The following is a 14176-nucleotide window of genomic DNA, read 5'->3' on the forward strand; positions in this document are numbered from 1 at the left end:
TTTTTGTGTAAGATGAAAGGTAGGGGTCTTGTTTCAAGCTTCTGCACGTGGAAATCCATTTTCCCAACACCATTTATTGAATAGGCTGTCCTTATTCCAGGGATTAGTTTTGGATCTTTGATCAAATATCAGTTGGCTGTCGATGTTTGGGTTGATTTCTGATGTTTCTATTCTGTTCCATTGGTCTATCCATCTGTTTCTGTAACAGTACCATGCTGTTTTGATAACAACTGCCCTGTAGTATGTCCTGAAATCTGCTATTATTGGAAGGCTTCCATAGCCTTGGCAACTCATGACGACAGCCTAGGGTGGTTACTGGCGCCATAAACTAGAGTGTCAATTTGTTGGGTCAACAACAGGAGCCACTGTGCGCTTGCTCCTGATGTGGGATCTCTGTCCTTGATGTACTGTACATTTTGATTTAATGCTATAACTAGTACTCAAACAGTATGTTTCACTTTGTGTTTCTATGTGGGTGCAAACTGTTGAAATCTTTATACTAAATTGATCTTCTGTATATAAAGAGAATTGAAAATGAATCTTGATGTGAATGGAAGGGGAGAGGGAGCGGGAGAGGGGAGGGTTGCGGGTAGGAGGGAAGTTATGGGAAGGGGAAGCCATTGTAATCCATAAGCTGTATACTGGAAATTTATATTCATTAAATAAAAGTTAAAAAAAAAGAAAGTGAAAAAAAAAAGAAATCTGCTATTATGATGCCTCCAGCTTTGTTTTTGTTTTACAAGATTGCTTTGGCTATTCGAGGTCTTCTCTCTCTCCATATGAATTTTTTTTTTTACACAGAATTAGATTGCTTTTATTCTTAATTAGAGTAAAGCAGTGAGTGAGGACTTAGAAACATTACAAAATTTCTACATCATTGTGTTATGGCTTTACACTGATTGTACATAGAAAAAAAAATAACATTAGAATTAAGGCAATACATGTGCAAATCAAGCACATCACCCTGACACAGTCCTTGGTAAAAATCTCTTTTGGTTAGGTGACAGTTGATATTGCTGCATGCAGGTCTGCTGTTGACTTGAAGGATAAAGCTATGAAAAGTTTTCTTTGTTTTCAAATAGCTCTTCTACTGGCCTACAATGGCCAACAGCAGCTTTCGGTAATCTCCACTCGTGTCACTTGCAATCATTGTGCCCAGGGTCTTCTGATACATCTGAGTGAACATCTGTTTTATTTGTACAAGATCAACCTCACTTCGAGTGACCACGATCCTGACCAGGGTGGAGTCATCCGTGCCGGCCCCCTTCATGGAGTAGTAGAGCCTCTCAGCAAAGAAGGCAGAGCGGCTGAGGGCACACTGCAAGATGGTCTTCAAACCACTTTCAATATATCCGGAAAATTCACGGCTCACACTTGCTAGCAAATCTCGATTAGCCATCCTGGAATAAGCCTCCATGGTGGCTCTCAGCTGAGGAAAGATTCTCGTGGCAAGGATCATGTTGAAGCAGGATTCGTCTGTCCCTAGTTTCCCTTCACCAGCTTGATAGAGACGCTGTGCATCTTCCTGAGCCATCTGGTGGTTTACAGTCTGGTTCTCATCCCGATTTCCCTGGCACATGGATACAAGCAAACGCTCAAAATGCCCTGATGTATCAGACCTAATGTCTTTTTCAAGGTCTCGTCCAAATTCTGATTGATAACATCTGACAATTTCTTGGATTTCCTGATTTGTCCTTGTACACAAAATCTCAATCAATACACGTTCCTGAGTGCCTGCTCCCTGCATTGCATTCCGTAAACTCCAGGCATCATAATACGTAGGCGGCATGAACAAGGCAAGGATCAGTTCTTCCATATTTCCACTTAACTCTGATTTGAGATCTTTGATTAAATCCTTTCCATACATGGTTTTAAAAGCTGCTTTAATTTTTTGCCTCTGATCATTGGAACGGTTGGCTACAACATCCACAATTGCCTGTTCGTCTGTCCCAAATCCCTTCATTGCTTTACGGAGAATTTCTGCATCTTTCATAGCATCAAAGTTGGCAGCTGGATGAATTGTTCCCTGAGTGCCTTGAGTCATTGCAGCAGGCTGACTAGGGTAAGGAGCTTGTCCTCCAGGATACTGAGAAGGCTGTCCTCCAGGAAAACCACCAGGTAGTGGGACCTGTGCTGGGCCACCACCGTAAGACTGCGAAGGTGGCTGTGGATAGCCAGGATAGCCTGCTCCACCTGGTGGGGCTCCAAATCCCTGGCCTGGAGGAACTCCAGGGTAGGATGGGGCTCCACCTGGCTGTGGGGCACCAGGATAGCCTCCAGGCGCGGGGTAGCCTCCGGATCCAGGATAGCCACCACTTGGTGCTGGTGGGTAGGCACCTCCTCCCATTGGAGGAAAACCACTAGGATAAGGATACTGACCTGGAGGGGGGAAGGATGACTCCTGACCTGCAGGAGGATATCCAGGGAAAGGTGGGTAGCCACTGGGCGGATAGCCTGGGTATGACATTCTGAGGGAGCGGCGGCGTCATGGCGCAACCTGCTCGTCCGCAAGATGGAGCCGGGGCTCTCCATATGAATTTTAGCATCATTTTTTCCAGATCTGAGAAGAAGGTCTGCAGTATCTTGATTGGTATTGCCTTGAATGTATAAATTGCTTTTGGGAGAATAGATATTTTGATGATGTTGATTCTTCCAATCCATGAGCATGGAAGATTTCTCCATTTTTTGGTATCCTCTTCTATTTCTTTCTCTAAGGTTTTGTACTTTTCATCGTAGAGATCTTTAACGCTCTTGGTTAAGTTTATTCCAAGGTATTTGATTGTTTTTGTAGCTATTGTGAATTGATCTTAGAAGTTCTTCCTCGGCCGTGGCATTGCCTGTGTATACAAAGGCTATTGATTTTTTATTTTTGTGCATTGATTTTAAATCCTGCTACTTTGCCATATTCTTCGATGAGTTCCAGTTGACTCTTAGTAGAGTTCTTTGGGTCCCCTAAATAAAGAAACATATCATCTGCAAAGAGGGATAGTTTGAGTTCTTCCTTCCCGATTTGTATCCCTTTAATTTCTTTTTCTTTCCTAATAGCTCTGGCTAAGACTTCCAGGACTATATTGAATAGCAGTGGTGAGAGTGGGCATCCCTGTCTGGTACCAGATCTCAGCAGAAATGCTTCCAACTTTTTCCGATTAAATAGGATGTAGGCCGTGGGTTTTTCATATATTGCTTTGATTGTATTGAGGAATGTTCCTTCCACACCCAGGTTGCTTAGAGTTTTCATCATGAAAGGGTGTTGTATTTTATCAAATGCTTTCTCTGCGTCTATTGAGAGAATCATATGGTTTTTCTTCTGCAGTCTGTTAATGTAGTGTATTACATTGATTGTTTTGCGAACGTTGAACCATCCCTGCATACCAGGGATAAATCCCACTTGGTCTGGGTGGATGATCTTTCTGATGTGTTGTTGTATTCTACTGGCCAGAATTTTATTGAGTATTTTTGCATCTATGTTCATCAGGGATATTGGTCTGTAATTCTCTTTCAATGCTGCATCTTTTTCCGGCTTAGGATTTAAGGTGATGCTGGCTTCATAGAAAGAATTTGGGGGGATTCCCTCTTTTTCGATTGCTCTGAATAGTTTGAGAAGAATTGGAATTAGTTCTTCTCTAAATGTCTGGTAGAACTCAGCAGTGAATCCATCTGGCCCTGGGCTTTTCTTTGTTGGGAGGGCCTTTATTACTGTTTCAATTTCTGTTCAGTTATCAATCTGTTTAGGTTTCCTATGTCTTCCTGGTTCAATTTAGGTAGGTTGTATGTGTCCAAGAATCTGTCCATTTCTGATCGATTTCCCTGTTTGCTGGCATACAAGTCCTTGTAGTAATTTCTGATGATTCTTTTTATTTCTGTGGTGTCTCTTGTTACGTTTCCATTTTCATCTCTGATTATATTGATTTGGGTCTTTTCTCTTCTTTTTTTAGTTAGTTGAGACAATGGGGTGTCAATTTTGTTTATTTTTTCAAAAAACCAGCTCCTCGTTTGGCTGTTTTTTTTTTGTAATTTTTTTTGGATTCAATCCTGTTGATTTCTTCTTTGATTTTAATTATTTCCGTTCTTCTACTGGGTTTGGGTTTGGTTTGCTGCAGATTTTCTAGATCCTTGAGATGACTTGAAAGCTCATCTATTTGGTGCCTCTCCAATTTCTTGATGTAGGCACCTATTGACATAAACTTTCCTCTTAACACTGCTTTTGTTGTATCCCATAGGTTATGGTATGTTGTGCGTTTATCCTCATTTACTTCCAGAAAATTTTTGTTTTCTCTTTTAATTTCTTCTATGACCCATTGTTCATTCAGGAGCATTTTGTTCAATCTGCATGTGTTTGCACGTGCTCTAGGGATTCCCGAGTTGCTAATTTCCAATTTCATTCCTTTGTGGTCTGAGAAGCTGCATGGTATGATTCTAATTCTTTTGAATTTGTTGAGACTTGCTTTATGGCCTAGTATGTGGTCAATCCTAGAGAAGGTTCCATGTACTGCTGAGAAGAATGTAAAGTCCTTAGATGTAGGATGAAATGTTCTGTAGATATCTGTTAGATCCATTTGGGCTATAGTGTCATTTAAATCTACTGTCTCCTTGTTAAACTTCTGTCCTGTTGATCTGTCTATCTCTGAGAGAGGAGTGTTGAAGTCCCGCAGTACTAGTGTATTGGGGTCTAAGTCTCCCTTTAAGTCCCTTAACAAGTTTTTAAACAAGCTGGTGCCCTGTAATTAGGTGCATATACATTGATAATCATTATATCTTCCTGTTGAATGGATCCCTTAATCATTAAATAGTGCCCCTCTTTGTTTCTCTTAACAGTTTTTGTGGTAAAGTTTATGTTGTCCAATATTAAGATGGCTATGGCTGCTCTTTTTTCATTTCTGTTGGCATGGTATATCTTTTTCCAGCCTTTCACTTTCAGTCTGTATGGATCATTGTTGGAAAAATGAGTTTCTTGTAAGCAGCAAAAAGATGGGTTTTGTTCCTTAACCCAATCCATAATTGGTGTCTTTTAACTGGAGAGTTCAGGCCGTTAACATTCATTGTGACTATTGAGAAGGAGTAACTTTGCCCTGCAATTTGCCAAAGGTATTTTCTAATATATGGTTTGAGACTCCTGTGATCTTTTGCTGTGAGTTTTCCTTCCTTTACCTTCTTTCATATTGGTTACCGTGTTTCTGTGTTTCTGTATGTAACACATCTTTAAGCATCTTTTGCAGGGCTGGACGAGTGGTGACAAATTCTTTCAATTTCTGTTTGCTGTGGAAGGTCTTTATTTCACCTTCATTCACAAATGAAAGCTTTGCAGGATATAATATTCTGGGCTGGCAGTTTTTCTCTCTTAGTACCTGGGCTATATCTCGCCATTCTTTCCTAGCTTGTAGGGTTTCTGAAGAGAAGTCAGGTGTGAGTCTAATTGGAGATCCTCTGAGAGTAATCTGGCATTTCTCTCTTGCACCTTTTAGAATCTTTTCTTTATGTTTCACTGTGGTGAGTTTCATTATGACGTGTCGTGTTCAGGATCTCTTTTGGTCATGTTTATTAGGGGTTCTATGAGCTTCCTGTACTAGGATGTCTCTGTCCTTCTCCAAACCTGGGAAATTTTCTACTAGTATCACTAAAAAGGCCTTCTAATCCTTTCTCCCTCTCCATGCCTTCAGGAACGCCTAAAACCAGAATGTTGGGTTTTTTAATAGTATCCTGTAGATTCATGACAGTATTTTTTAGATTTCTGATTTCTTCTTCTTTTCTTTGATTTGACTGTTTCCTTTCCTGTTCTGTCTTCTAATTCCAAATTTCTCTCCTCTGCTTTACCCATTCTGTTTTTAAGGCTCTCTAATGTGTTTGTCATTTGATCTATTGAATTCTTCATTTCAGTATGATTTCTCATCATTATCACAGTTTCATGTTCTACTAGTTGTTTCATTTCATTTTGATTCCTCCTTAATATTTCATTTTCACAAGAGAGATTTTCTATCTTGTCCATTAAGGATTTCTGTAGTTCAAGAATTTGTCTTTGAGACCTTCTCAATGTTCTTATCTATTTTTTGAGATCCACTTCTTGCATTTCCTCTATCTCTTCATCTTCATAATCTCGGATTGGGGTGCCTTGTTCACTTGGGGGCATCATAGTGTCTTCCTTGCTCTTGTTAACTCGGTTTCTACGTTTGTTGTTTGGCATGTTGGAGATAATTTATGGGTTTTTGGTTTTTTTTTTTTTTGCTGTGGTGTTTTTTTTCTAGTTATACTATGTCTCTAAGTGGGCTGTCTGCTTTGATGGATCCTTAGAGGCTGTGATGGGTGTGGCCAGAGAGCTCTGCTTGATTCTTCAGGTTTAAGGCTGTGCAAAAAGTGACTCACCCAGATTGTTCTCTCCATTGCTTCTTGCTGGATCTCTCTCTATCTCTGTCTCTCTTTTTTGACTCAGTTGGGAAGTAATTCCGCACAGCTGAGTGGAATTGAGTGTAGTTGAAATCTGGCCTCTGTGAGTATTCATTTGATCTACCCCTGGGACCACACAAAGAGTTTATGCAGCACTCAATGTGTTCTTAAGTTTCACCATAGTTCCAAAGTTACTGAGTTTGTGTACTCTTTGGCACTTTACATATGTAAAATGGCGCCTGCTCTTTGTTTTGCTTGGTGATTGGAGAGAGAGGCCTCTGCCTTTCCCTTCCAATGTCTCGGGTTTCTGAGGCTTTTGTCTTACCTCCTGTTCATTCCCGCGTTGGCGAGATTCTGAGGCTCGGCTCTCGCGGATGGGCTTCCACGCAGTGGGCTCCCTGTAGGTCCACTGTGTCACATCCACTAGATCCAGAAGTGTTTCCTCTGCAGTTTTTTTCTTGAGTCTTTTCCTGAGGCTACAGTAATTCCACTTTTATGAAACTTTATTTTCCCAGACTATCTGCGTTCGTCCTAACTATCCGCCATCTTGGCTCCGCACCATGATGTGGATACTATTTTGGTGGTTCTATTTTTAATGTTTCTGAGTCTTCTATACTGTTTCCCACAACAGACCTTTTTTTTTTATTTTACTTTACTTTTCCTTCTTCTCCATATCTTAATAAACATCATCTTTTTTCTTTTGATAATAGCCATTTTATCAGGTTTGAAAATCTGCTTGTATTTTGAATTCCATTTCCCTTTTGATATTAAGCATGTTTTCATGTACCTGTTGAGCACTTCTGTGTCTTCTTGTTAGAACTGTCTTTTCCACGCTTTTAATAACTTTGTTTTCTTTCTACTGAGTTGTTTGACTTCATGTTGTCCTTTTGTATTTTGTTTATAAAACCATTATTTCGTTATGAAAATTCTAATGTTGAGTCTTAGGAGAATACATAAGACAGAAAAAATAAATCATTTTTTTTGACAGGCAGAGTGGACAGTGAGAGAGAGAGAGAGAGAGAAAGGTCTTCCTTTTGCCATTGGTTCACCCTCCAATGGCCGCCGCGGTAGGTGCGCTGCGGCCAGCGCACCGCGCTGATCCGATGGCAGGAGCCAGGTGCTTCTCCTGGTCTCCCATGAGGTACAGGGCCCAAGGACTTGGGCCATCCTCCACTGCACTCCCTGGCCACAGCAGAGAGCTGGCCTGGAAGAGGGGCAAACGGGACAGGATCAGTGCCCTGACCGGGACAAGAACCCGGTGTGCTGGCGCCGCAAGGCGGAGGATTAGCCTAGTGAGCAGCGGCGCCGGCCGAAAAAATAAATCTTTTTTTAAATTTTTTTTGTTTTTTTTTAACATTTATTTAATGAATATAAATTTCCAGTGTACACCTTATGGATTACAATGGCTTCCCCCTCCCATAACTTCCTTCCCACCCGCAACTCTCCCCTCTCCCGCTCCCTCTCCCCTTCCATTTGCCTCAAGATTCATTTTCAATTCTCTTTATATACAGAAGATCAATTTAGTATAAAGATTTCAACAGTTTGCACCCACATAGAAACACAAAGTGAAACATACTGTTTGAGTACGAGTTATAGCATTAAATCACAATGTACAGCACATTAAGGACAGAGATCCCACATGAGGAGCAACTGCACAGTGGCTCCTATTGTTGACCCAACAAATTGACACTCTAGTTTATGGCGCCAGTAACCATCCTAGGCTGACGTCATGAGTTGCCAAGGCTATGGAAGCCTTCCAAGTTTGCCGACTCTGATCATATTTAGACAAGGTCATAAAAGACATGGTGAGGATAGTAACCAATGATCCTAAGAGTGGCATTTACCAGCTTTAAACAATTATACAGCATTAAGTGGGGAAGAGGACCATCAGTACACACAGGTTGGGAGTAGAGCCATTGGTGGTAGAGTAGAGGTTATGATTACAAAGGAATGAGGCCCAAGTGCACTAGACAGGGCCTAGAACAAAGGACAGAATCATTATTAGAGGAGCTAAGAAAGGTGCTAAGCTACAAGTAATTTTTCTGATTGAGAGGCAAATAGAACCTGACAGAAGGGGCTTGATAATAATCTGGTGGGCTTTAGGCCTTGTAAATTCAGAGGCCCAGACCTATCTATCTCTTCACATGGGGTAAATCCTAAGGGAGGTGTGAACCTCCTAGGGGAAGGCACTCTGTTGACTTTCATTACTTGGCTGGCCTGGGAGGAGAGCTGGCCAGGTAAAGGCAGGTGGCATCTCTAACAAGAAATTTACAGTTCTGCCTGCATTGTTGCTGACCCTACTTGGCCGTCCCCTCAGCTGCAGTGGTCACTTTGGAAGTTGGGCTGAGTGAAGGGCTTTTCAGCTTAGAGCCAATAAGATCTGTGGCTCTGACCTGGGCATCCTTCGACTCCAGGGCAGGTCCATTTCCAGTGATCCAACTCTTGGCAGAGCTGCCAGGGCTCTTCACAAGCTGACTTCTGCTGAAGCCCAGGCTTACCACATTGAAAGCCACTGCAGTAGACTGGCCTGTTGGGTCTCCTTGAGGGCAGATCACTGTACAGATCAGCCATGAATAGGCCTGCCACCCATTGCTTCTGATGCCGAGCTTTCTTTTCCTCCTGGTTGGTGTTCAAGCAGACCAGAGGATGCAAGTCAAGGGAGTGCCCAAGTCCCATCTCTAATCTTCGGTGGCCTGAACTACAAGTCTATAGTCACAGGCGTGTTCTATAGTAGTTTTTCTAAGGTAGACAATGCCCATGAGGAAAATTATATTCTCACTTTAAAACTTTCTTTCCCTTTGGTCTGAAAGGGAGGTTTTTTCTACTTACTGTATACCTCTTTGATGGCGAAGTGAATCTAGCTATGAGATTATTATTTAAGTTCTTATTTTGGCTATGCTATTACAGAAAAATGTTAGCCATCTCTTTTATAAGGTCTAAAGATTAAATTGTGTGTCCTACAGATTCCTTTATAATAGAATTAGTTTCCTACCTTGAAGAGAATAGAGAAATGAAAGAACAAGTTGGGCTTAGAATAGAGAAATGAGGGAGCAAGTCCTAGATCGCTTGCTGACAATAGCAATATTACATGAATACTTAGCAAACTGTTTCAACCATGAGAAAACAACTGAAGAAAAACATTTACCAGAAGGTCCAATGCCTTCTATAAATTTTAAGAATCATGTATTTGAAAACACCTCTTAAATATCTAACATGGTGTAGTTTGTTTAGCCAGTGAACTTAAGCACAACCATCTAAAATGTTTTTAGTTTCTTTCTACCAACAAGTTTAAAACATATGATACACAGATTCAGGTCACACAAATTAAAATGTATCTTTGATTGATTTTAGCAGCTTAAATTTATGGACAATCTTATCTATAAGCCATTTAAAATAATACTCTTAATAAAATTTCCCCATGTGGACATACAATATGTACACACATATAACATAGCATAATAGACCAATATAGCGATTTTCATAATAGCTTTTAAAATCTTGAACTCTTTTTGTAGATTGCCAATTGATTTGAATTGCTTTTTGTTTTTAGTAACCTCAGTTATCCATACTTTCACTGAGTTGGTACTGTTAATACATTATTGGCTTCATCTGTTTACAGAGCCATCCTAGAAAAAATAAATCTTGAAGCTATTCTCGAGTTATTTCCACATCAGTGCATGGTTTTCTTTGGAAAACTTAGAGTCATGTAATTCAGTATCTACCAATATATTTTCATTGCCAACTTAGTAATTTTATTTTATTTTGATTAATTTTATTTATACTTTGTTTCACTCTTTGTTTCTCTTGTTCTTTATCATCTCCTGAACATGAGAGAATATATTTATTCTTCTGGTTTCAATAACAGATTTTTTATTTAATTTCTCCTATTTTATTTTCTATTTCTAACTATAATTGAGTTTTCCTTGGATTGTTTATTGGTGTCACCATTAATTCATTTTATTATTTTATTTATTTTTCAGTTTTTGAAAGACAGAGAAACAGATAGATAGCATGTGCCCCATCTGGTATTTCTCAACACAGAATACTGGACTGGGCCAAACTAGGAGCCAAGTATCTCTCATGAGTGCTAGTGACTCAACTACTTGGACCACCACATGTCGCCTCACAAGGAATGCATTATCAGGAAGCTGGAATCAGGAATTGAACTAGGAATCAAGTCCAGGCACTCTGAAATGCAATATTAGGGTCTGAAGCAGCATCTTAACTAGTGTGTCAAATGCCCACTCCATATTTATTTTTAATAGAAAAACATATTCTTGTTTTTTAAAAAGATATGTAATTTTATATTTGCTTTTTAATTTTATATGTTCACTATTTATGCATAATTGTTTTCCTAATTGGCCCGAGATTCATGACAAAGTTTTGATTATGACTTTAAGAAATACATGCGTTGCTTGAAGTTTATGTAATTTGAATTCCATGGATTAGGCTGAATGGAATTCATTAGTTTTGTTATATAACAGGAATTATTTTTTAAAAAAAGCTCTATACAAATAAAGTCTTGCACTTTATTCTAAGTTATTAATTACACATAGCTTATTTTCAGCCAAAAATTACAGACATATATATTAATATTAAACAATGTAATGTATTTATGATGAAAATTAGGCAGTTGCTTAATCAGGCTTATTTACAATAGGCAGATGAGGTGAGAATTTGGCATAGTGGTTTTGGCACCACTGAGAATACCCACATCCCATATGAAAATGTGCATTTTAAGTCTCAGATCCCCTTCTGATTCCAGCTTCCTGGTGATAAGCATTCTAGGAGGCAGCTGGTGATGACTCACATGCTTGGATGGGTGCATGGTGAAGGGACAGGTCACTGGGAGTCCTATGGCTGGCCTAATCCTCACCCAGCAGCTACAGAGGACAGGGAAAAGCTGCCCCAGTGCTAGACTGAGGTCCCCAAATTCCAGAGCTGACCATGGAGAAGTCCAGGTTCCCCTGCAGCCAGTTTCAGTCAGTCTGCCCACTACACCTACCCCTCTTAGGACAACTGGCCCCACATACACACCAAGTCCAGCTTCCAAGGTACTGGCTTCCTCTTGACACAGTGGAAGAGCCTGAACCACCACAAGCATCTCTCATCAGCATAGCATGGATATGATTGTGATATAATGGCCTTGGGTAATATGTTTTGTTGCTCCCTGGGCACCTGATTGGACAGTTTGCAAAGCCCATGTGTACACATGCCGACACCAAGCCATAGCCAATCAGCATCTCCACAGCAGGGGAGGTGATCACTTGTGATTGTACCAAGTCAGCAGATTGAGAGGCATGGCTGGGACTCGGGTCTGGAGCCTAGTAGTCCAGGGCCCTGACTCTTCTGGCAGCCATAGTTGCTGCTGTTTCCATGTTCCTGCAGGAGTTCCAGGATCTTGAGCCTCTAATAACCTACTTCAGATGAGTTACAATTTACAATCTGTTGGTTGATTCCTGGGAATTTGTGGGGTTTTATTGTTATTGCTGTTTTTAATTATTCTCAGAACATTTTCCTGTTGGATCATTTTAAAAAATTTGATGAATTGAGAAATATTACATAATTTCATAACTCTTAAATCTTACATATAGAAAGTTAATTGACAATAGATAAGATAGTAGGGGAAGTGTCACTATGTTCATATAAATATCTTCATATATATATATATATATATATATATATATGAGGTACATAAAACTTATATAACATAATAACATTTTTTAACTTTTATTTAATGAATATACATTTCCAAAGTACAGCTTATGGATTACAATGGCTTCCCCCCCAAAACTCCCTCCCACCCACAACCCTACCTTTTCATGCTTCCTCTACCCTTCCATTCACATCAAGATTCATTTTCAATTCTCTTTATATACAAAAGATCAGTTTAGCATATATTAAGTAAAGATTTCAACAGTTTGCACCCACAAAGAAACACAAAGCGAAACATACTGTTTGAGTACTAGTTATAGCATTAAATCACAATGTACAGCACATTAAGAACAGAGATTCTACATGAGGAGTAAGTGCACAGTGACCCCTGTTGTTGACTTAACAAAGTGACACTCTTGTTTATGGCATCAGTAATCACTCTAGGCTCTTGTCATGAGTTGTCAAGGCTATGGAAGCCTTTTGAGTTCACCAACTCTGATCTTATTTAGACAAGGTCATAGTCAAAGTGGAGGTTCACTTCTCCTTTCAGAGAAAGGTATCTCTTTCTTTGATGGCCCGTTCTTTCTACTGGGATCTCACTCACAGAGATCTTCATTTAGGTTCTTTTTTTGCCAGAGTGTCTTGGCTTTCCATGCCTAAAATACTCTCATGGGCTCTTCAGCCAGATCCAAATGCCTTAAGAGCTGGTTCTGAACCCAGAGTGCTGTTTAGGACATCTGCCATTCTATGAGTCTGCTGTGTATCTCGCTTCCCATGTTGGATCATTCTCTCCTTTTTTTTTTTTTTGACAGGCAGAGTGGACAGTGAGAGAGACAGAGAGAATCGTCTTCCTTTTGCTATTGGTTCACCCTCCAATGACAGTGCACCGTGCTGTTCCAAAGGCAGGAGCCAGGTGCTTCTCCTGGTCTCCCATGGGGTGCAGGGCCCAAGCACTTGAGCCATCCTCCATTGCACTCCCGAGCCACAGCAGAGAGCTGGCCTGGAAGAGGGGCAACCGGGACAGAATCCGGTGCCCTGACCGGGAATAGAACCCGGTGTGCCGGAGCCGCTAGGTGGAGGATTAGCCTGTTAAGCCAGGGCGCCGGCCTCCCTCCCATTTTTATTCTATCAGTTAATATTTGCAGACGCTAGTCTTTTTTTTTTTTGACAGGCAGAGTGGTTCCTGAGAGAGACAGAGAGAAAGGTCTTCCTTTTTGCCATTCTTTCACCCTCCAATGGCTGCTGCGGCCGGCGCATCATACTGATCTGAAGGCAGGAGCCAGGTGCTTATCCTGGTCTCCCATGCGGGTGCAGGGCCCAAGGACTTGGACCATCCTCCACTGCCTTCCCGGGCCATAGCAGAGAGCTGGCCTGGAAGAGGGGCAACCGGGATAGAATCTGGCGCCCCAACTGGGATTAGAACCCGGTGTGTCGGCGCCGCAAGGCGGAGGATTAGCCTGTTAAGCCACGGCGCCGGCCTTAGTATTTGCAGACAGTAGTCTTGTTTATGTGACATAATAACATTTTTAAAATTAATAAAAAAAGAAAATTTACATCTTATAAAAAATGAGAACGAGAATAGAAGGGGAGAAAGAACAAGTTTGGGATTGCATGTGGGAAGGAGAGTATGGTGGGAAAAATCAGTATTTTCCTAAATTTGTATTTATGAAATGCATAAAGTTAATGTAACTTAAAGTATTTATGGGGAAAAAACAAAAAAAATACAATGCAAAATCATAGTATGCAGGTCAGTATGATGCTAGCTTGAAAACAGACACATATGACATGAAATGTAATAAGTGATCCCAGTATAATAATCTGCAATCCTTCATGTACCAATACTATTATTTCTATATGAAAATAACATACTTTCTGTTTTCTTTGTGTTCCTCTCATAACTTTTGTTGAAAACAGGGGCAACTATATTACATTTTTTGTACTCTGTTAGCTACCACAGATCAAAGGAATCATGAGTAAATTGACATTTTGAGATTGTTTATGTTACATTCCTTTTTTCCATTGTTGAGGAACAGTGGTTTATTCTTCATACTATTTGTTGACTTCTCTTATTAGAGGGTTAACATTATGATTACAAAATAAGCTAAAAGTAACTCACTGTAAGAGAAAACTAAGGAAGGAAGGA

The 14176-nt window shown here is 40.4% G+C and overlaps 1 protein-coding gene across 1 annotated transcript; it reads right to left on the minus strand.

Annotated features, from left to right (window-relative positions):
* Positions 1-786: 786 nt before the first annotated feature.
* Positions 787-2519, minus strand: LOC133752925 (annexin A7-like). The gene has a single exon (XM_062183222.1). It carries the CDS (start codon positions 2465-2467, stop codon positions 1088-1090), a length of 1380 nt encoding a protein of 459 aa, XP_062039206.1. The 5' UTR covers positions 2468-2519; the 3' UTR covers positions 787-1087.
* Positions 2520-14176: the final 11657 nt, after the last annotated feature.

This window comes from Lepus europaeus, chromosome X (assembly GCF_033115175.1).
Source record: "Lepus europaeus isolate LE1 chromosome X, mLepTim1.pri, whole genome shotgun sequence".
NCBI classification, from domain to species: Eukaryota; Metazoa; Chordata; class Mammalia; order Lagomorpha; family Leporidae; genus Lepus; species Lepus europaeus.

Coding starts and splice junctions, on each gene's coding strand:
- LOC133752925 (XM_062183222.1), bottom strand. CDS start 2,467: ATGTCATACCCAGGCTATCCGCCCAGTGGCTACCCACCTTTCCCTGGA.